The sequence below is a fragment of the Dipodomys ordii genome, unplaced genomic scaffold (genome assembly GCF_000151885.1).
Source record: "Dipodomys ordii isolate 6190 unplaced genomic scaffold, Dord_2.0 Scaffold73, whole genome shotgun sequence".
NCBI lineage: Eukaryota > Metazoa > Chordata > Mammalia > Rodentia > Heteromyidae > Dipodomys > Dipodomys ordii.
Genome location: NW_012267289.1, coordinates 8,897,590 through 8,904,269, shown reverse-complemented (window position 1 = coordinate 8,904,269; position 6,680 = coordinate 8,897,590). Strand labels below are relative to the sequence as shown.

Sequence of the window (6,680 nt, the reverse complement as noted above, 5' to 3'; positions counted from 1 at the left end):
TTTAATACATGTAAAGAAAGATCAAAACACAAAAATAGAGAATTTAATTTAGAAAGAGCAAAATATTTGAATAAATACCTAACAAAAATAATATTCTAGTGGGGTATTGTTGGATCATACAGTAATAACAATTCAGGCCAGGAAAAAGTAAAGCTCCACCTCCAATTGTCCAGCAAAATGCTGGTAGGCAAGGTTCAAGTGTTAAAGCACCAGCCATGAGCAAGAAAGTTGAGCATAGTAAGACCCTAAGTTCAGCACTTTATATCACAACACACACACACACACAACACACACACACACACACATAAAACATATAAATGTCAAGCATAACAAAAATATGTTCAGTTTGGGATGTAGAGGTAGAACACCTGACTACCAAGTGTAAGAAATGGAGCAGAAATTAGTACCACAAAGAAATGAAAGATTCTTAAAGTCACTTATATTAGTGTATTACAAATAATGAAAATGAAAGGATGTTGAAAATAATAGTTAAATAGCAATACTATTTTAATCACAAAATTCTGATGGAAATGTAAAGCAGGAGAAAACCACATACTCTACTGTTCTAGATCTCTCCTTTAAGCAAAGATATGGCAGGAAAAGTGGGCACACCTACTGTGTAAGTCTGTTTTCTAATATCATTTGCAAGTAACAGTAACTAGGGTTATTTGCAGAAATGTCTCAACTCTAGGACTACAGCACAAAATATACAATATAAGCTTGCATCACCTTGTAGTACAAAAATAACATAAAATTATGAAATCCCTAAAAAAGACAAAATATATTAACTTATACACATAAATATGTATGAAAGAGCAAGTGCAAGCTTTGTTTTGTGGAGATACAGTTTCACACTTTTCTGTTTGGGTGGCTTAGAACCACGATTCTCTAGCCCTTACTCTCTCAAGTAGCAAGAATTTCTGTCATAGGCCTCTTGGCTGTAGGTAGTTCTTCTTTCCAGAATTTAGCCAGATAACCATTGAAAACCCCCATTATTTTTATCTCAGATTTAACACTGAATTCAAATGTCATGCATTAGTAAAGCAACGATAGTAAAAGGAATTGAAGATGTATCTTTAGTAACAAAGTGGCTGCCTGATTAATAAAAGTCTCTATTTATTCCACATTTAGCCTTGGTAAAAATGAAACAAAAACTGAAAATTGAAAATTCACACAGGATTGCATCATCATATGCATTAGATGTTCATTAATAAGGAATCAAGTTTATGGAACATTTGATAAATAATGCCTAAATGAGTTATCAAATTTAGGATGGCCCATTGAAGTAGTGATGTTAGGGATTCTTGGGATACATGTGGCTGTACTCTATTATTTTCCTAATTATGTTAAACCATATCTATTATTTGCATAACTTTTTTTGAATCTAATGATGAGATTTCAGAAAACTATACACTTTTCAAAATATTTTATTAAGCAACTGAGCCTAAGATGAAAAACAAATCAGTAGAGAGACCATCTTATGTTTCATTGGAAAATTTTGTGCATAAAGTATAAATTAGATGATGTTAAAGTTCTTGATAATAATAATAATGTTATCATGATTATGTATGAAAATGTCTGTGCTTGCTGAAATATTTGTTGGAATAGTTATTTTTAAATTGTCATGGGGTTATCAGCTCTTGACAGCTTGTAATCTTATTTAAACAAGTGGGTGTGTGTAGTAATGATCTGATTTTCTAGATTTCCTAAAGTATTAACATCATTTTGAATTAATACCAGTCAAAAATGTAATTGATCCACATTTCCCTGGAATCTCTGCCATAGTCTCTTCTACTTCTCATGAGTTTCTATGCTTTTACAAAGTATTTTATGGTATGACATTTAGAACTATGTTTTTGAACTCCATCTGTAGTCTCAGTTGGAAACTTACAAAGCAAATCATAAGTTTGTTTATAGATATGATAAAATACGTAGAAAATAGTTTTGATAAGTAGTGAAATGGAATGGTCTTTCAAAGTCAAATTAGTGGATATATGAGTATTAGAGAATAAAGGAACAGATATGTAAGAAATAGGCCAGAGGCAACTATGTAGCAGTTAGTATTTATCAGTCACATATATAACATTTTTGCAAAGCAAGCATATATGGTAAGATCTCTTGATCATTTCATGAGACAGGAGGGTTCATTATAGCCATTTTGAATGTGTGTGTGTGTGTGTGTGTGTTTTCCTCTTTTTTGTCCTTGTATGAGTGATGTGTCTGCCTCCAGATTGAGTTTTCTTCAGAAGGCTATGTGAAAATAGTCTGTGAGAGATTTCCCATTCAGTCACCATAACTTTCAGAGATAGTGAGACAACGTAATAAATACTTCTTTTAAACCGCTCCCCCCATGTTGTAAAGTCAAGATGTACATCCAGTTGGGACATATAGTTACAATGCATAGTGTAGCTTAATCCTACATTAATATTGAAAATTTCTATTATGCTTCAATAATGAGAAATTTGAGAGCTATATATATATAAATATAGAAATTTCTATATACAAGCTTATATATTCAAACCCTGGATTTGAAGACTATTTACAAAAATTGTATCTGAAAAAAACCCTTATTTTACTGCACGTATGTTTTAGTACCTACAATTTTCAAGTACAGTAGAGCAAAATCTCTTCTTTTAGAACTAATTAGTCTCAAAGGTCATCATGCTTTAAAAAGTTAATATTTGATTACAAATGTTCTACTTCCTCTGTCTAAGTCACTTTAGGCAACAGTATTTTCAAACTGAAATCACTTTTCCATTGACATTTTCAGAATGTGAAAAATGTTCTATTGTTAATTATTCTTGTTATAACATTGATTACTTCTTTATTTCTAAGACTATAAATGAAAGGATTTAACAGAGGAATTATTAGAGTATAAAACACCGCACCAGCTTTGTCTTTATCTCCTTCATTAACTGAATGTGGCTGAATATACACGAAGAGCAGAGAGCCATAGAACATTGACACAGAGAGGAAGTGGGAGGAGCAGGTAGATAAGGCTTTGCTTCTCCCCCCCTTGGATTTCATTGTGAATATACTGAAAAGAATACAGAAATATGATACCACGAGTACTGTAATAGTAACGATTTGAATTAACCCTGCCAAAAGAAGTCTAATCAAATCGTTAACGTAAGGATCAACACAGGAGAGTTTGTATAAGGGAAGAATGTCACAAAAAAAGTGGTCGATTTGATTAGACCCACAGAAAGTTAACCGAAACAATAACCCTACATGAATAATGGAATGTAGGTTTCCAATTAGGTAGATTCCTGTGGTCATTTGAATGCAGAGTTTCTTGGACATCATGGTGTGGTACTGCAGTGGGCTGCAAATGGCCACATAGCGGTCATAGGCCATTGCTGCCAGAAGAAAGCAGTCTGCAGTTTCAGCAAAACAAAAAAAATAAAACTGTGCCATGCATTCATGGAGAGATATCATTCTGCCTGCAGAAAAGAAATTCTCTAACATCTTTGGCGTAATGGCAGTGGAGCAGCAGGAATCCATGAGAGCTAGGTTTCCCAGAAAGATGTACATTGGTGTGTGAAGACGGCGTTCCATGTAAATCAAGGCCACCAATCCAAGATTCCCCACCATGGTGACCAGATAGATGGCAAAGAACACCACAAACAGGAGGACCTTCAGCTCCGGATGGTCTGTGAATCCTATGAGGATGAACTCAGTTGTGGAAGAGTTGTTATTCTCAGTCATCCTTAGCTCTTCTGTGAGATAAGATTTCAGAGAGATAAGTGGGGGAAGGCGCAGGGAGAGGGAAATGGGTAACAATGTTCGACAAGAAATGTGCTCATTATCTTACATATGCAACCGTAACCCCTCTGTACATCACTTTGACAATAAAATTAAATTTTCAAGCATCTCCTGCGTTTCATGGAATATAGCTTTCTGTACTTCCTGGACTTTTCTTCTTTTAGTGTAATTACCAATGAACTCTAGCCATCACTGCTGAAATTACAAAGATATTCCAAAGATACAAAGACATTGCTTATAGTAGGAATGCTGTATTCTTATACATTTAAAGACAGATAAGAGGCTCACTCAATTTATTTCACTGTCAGTTTTGAAAAGATTCTTAGGACAAATTTAAGCCCAGTTTTTTAGAAATATGTATCTTCTTTTTCTGAAGGATTACTTTTATATATTCTGCAAATAAGGGAGCATTTTTAGGATGCATGCTAAATACTTATTAACATAAACTATTAATATGTATTAAATTATATATGTTAAAATGAATACATGACTAATCTGTTAATTATAATCAAAGTTACTTGGTTAATGAAATCAATTAAAATAATCAAGTGACCTTAGATTATTAACAGTCACTGTCTTCCTCACAATAGCATCTCTCCCAACACTTTATTGACCCCTAAATCCTCCTAGTTCTGTTTTTACATATGTAAGTTGAATTCCATGATTGCATTTCCCCACCCTTCCTTCTTCTTTTCATCTACTCCCTCCCCTTGACCTACCCTAGTAATACCTTATATTTGTTTCACATGCTTCTGAGACGGGACCTGTAAAATACTAAGAGGGAAGATGATCATGTAGCTCAGTGATAGAATACTTATGTAGAAAGCACAGTCTCCTGAAGCACACACACACAAACACACACATACACACAGACACACACACACACACACACACACACACTGATCATATTTTGGGGAGAAGACAAATTATTCCAATCCTATATTCCGCTATTGGTCAGAAATGAATGACCTTTTTTATTCAGCTAATATTCTTAGAGACAAATTTCAAACTGAACATTTTAACTAGTAATATTGGGGAGATTTTAAGAAAAAAATTCAATATAATCATATTAAGAAATTTTATAGTATTTTTAACTTATCTTCATTATTCCCTGCTACTTTTCTATTTCCTATAAAAATTGTGTGTGATAATCTGCATTATTCCGAAGACTAAAACAAATTATTTAAACAGTAATAAAAGCTTGTCTTTTATTTCTGAGGTTTTAACACTTGACAAAAAAGAGAAAAGCATTTAAATCGTAATAGAATTTTTAATTTACATTTTACTTTGCTTTAAGATGTTGTTTCATGTTATTATCTAGGTGATGTATTGTTTTATATTGGTTTAGTAATTTGATCACATAAATGCTTTGGTTAAAATGAATTATATTTCCATAGGCAAAAGGAATTAATACATCTTTTCAATAAAAATGTTACATACAAATCACAAATTTCACCAGCTAAGTTAAAATTACTTTCAACACAAATGCCTGAATTATTTAACATTCACTTTTGAAATTTTATATATAATTCAGGAAAACAGATGAATTATTGAATTGAATTGCATTGAATTATTGATATTATTGAATATCATCTTGGAATTACATAATACTCAATGTTGAGAAGAACTAGGAAGAAAAGAAAGTGTTATAATTTAGGAATATTGAAAAATCACATATAATGAAAGGAGAACTTTTGGTTGCTAAAATTAAAGTACATTCCTTACCTAGATTTCATGAGAAGAAAATTTTAAGACTTCATTGTTTGCTTCCTGATGATGGTGTCAGAAGTTTAATATTTATATGTAACTTGCAGTCTAATACACTTGGGATTACAGAAACGAAAAATCTCACTGACCCATAGGTCAGTGTTAGTAATCATGTCCCTCACATGGTAAAGTGTTCCATCAAATCCACCAGGGAATTGTTTGCACTGATATCAATGTATTTCTGTGGAGACATACATTCCTGAATAATTCGAACCACATGGAATTAAAGCTGCCTTGTGAGACAGGAAGAATGAAGCAAATTAATTTTACTAAAGTCGGTTGAAAGATCATCTTGTTTATCTGTGTGTTACTGCTACTATTACTACGAATATCTATCTATCTATCTATCTATTTATCATCTATCTTATGCTTTTTTTGTTCAAGGCTAGAACACTTTTCCACTTCTATTTTTATTCATTTATTTTTTCTGGTGGTTAATATGGAGATAAGAGTACAAGAACTTTCCTGTTCTGGATGGTTTTTGAACTTCGATCCTTAGAAGTCAGAATAAGGCTACCACCACACAGATCAATTATTATCATTTCTTTTACAGGTTTCTTCATATTCTATAAATAAATTATATAATTGCTAGCAAATAATATCAAGGTAGTTAATAGTTCTCCGAACCAAGTGAAGTTAATATAGGTTATTCAAAATACTAATATTTGTAGAGGAAATTGAGGGTATATTAGGTTCATTCAGGTTTATTAGCTTCTTCATTATGTGAGTTCAATTTGTTTCTATGTCCTACAAAATACTTAGGTAAAATGTTATTTATTTTTGTCTGTATTTTATTTTACTGACATTTTCTCTGGTCTTTTATGCTTTCAACAGATCCCCTTAACCATTAAATGTATGTAGTCTTCTGTATGCCCATAAGTTTATAGTGCTATCATAATAATATGTTAGAATAATTCATAAGAAAAATGATGTAATAAATAAAAAATTGATGTTTGTTACAATTGAAAATCAGTTTCCCAAAACTGAAAATGTCTGAAGTTCAGAAGCTTTGTTTTCTTAGGAAGATAAAACATGGAGCATTAGAAAACATTGAGAGATGGGGACAAGATGGCGGAGGAGAAGCTGGAAGCTGAACAAGCTCTCGCATAGAAAGCAGTTTTAGAGTTCCAGTGAACAGTCCTAAGCCA

At 32.5% G+C, this 6,680-nt stretch overlaps 1 protein-coding gene across 1 annotated transcript; it reads right to left on the bottom strand.

Annotated features, from left to right (window-relative positions):
- Positions 1–2,766: 2,766 nt before the first annotated feature.
- On the bottom strand, positions 2,767–3,708 carry LOC105991446 (olfactory receptor 5K1-like). Its single transcript, XM_013024088.1, has one exon. It carries the CDS (start codon positions 3,706–3,708, stop codon positions 2,767–2,769), a length of 942 nt encoding a protein of 313 aa, XP_012879542.1.
- Positions 3,709–6,680: the final 2,972 nt, after the last annotated feature.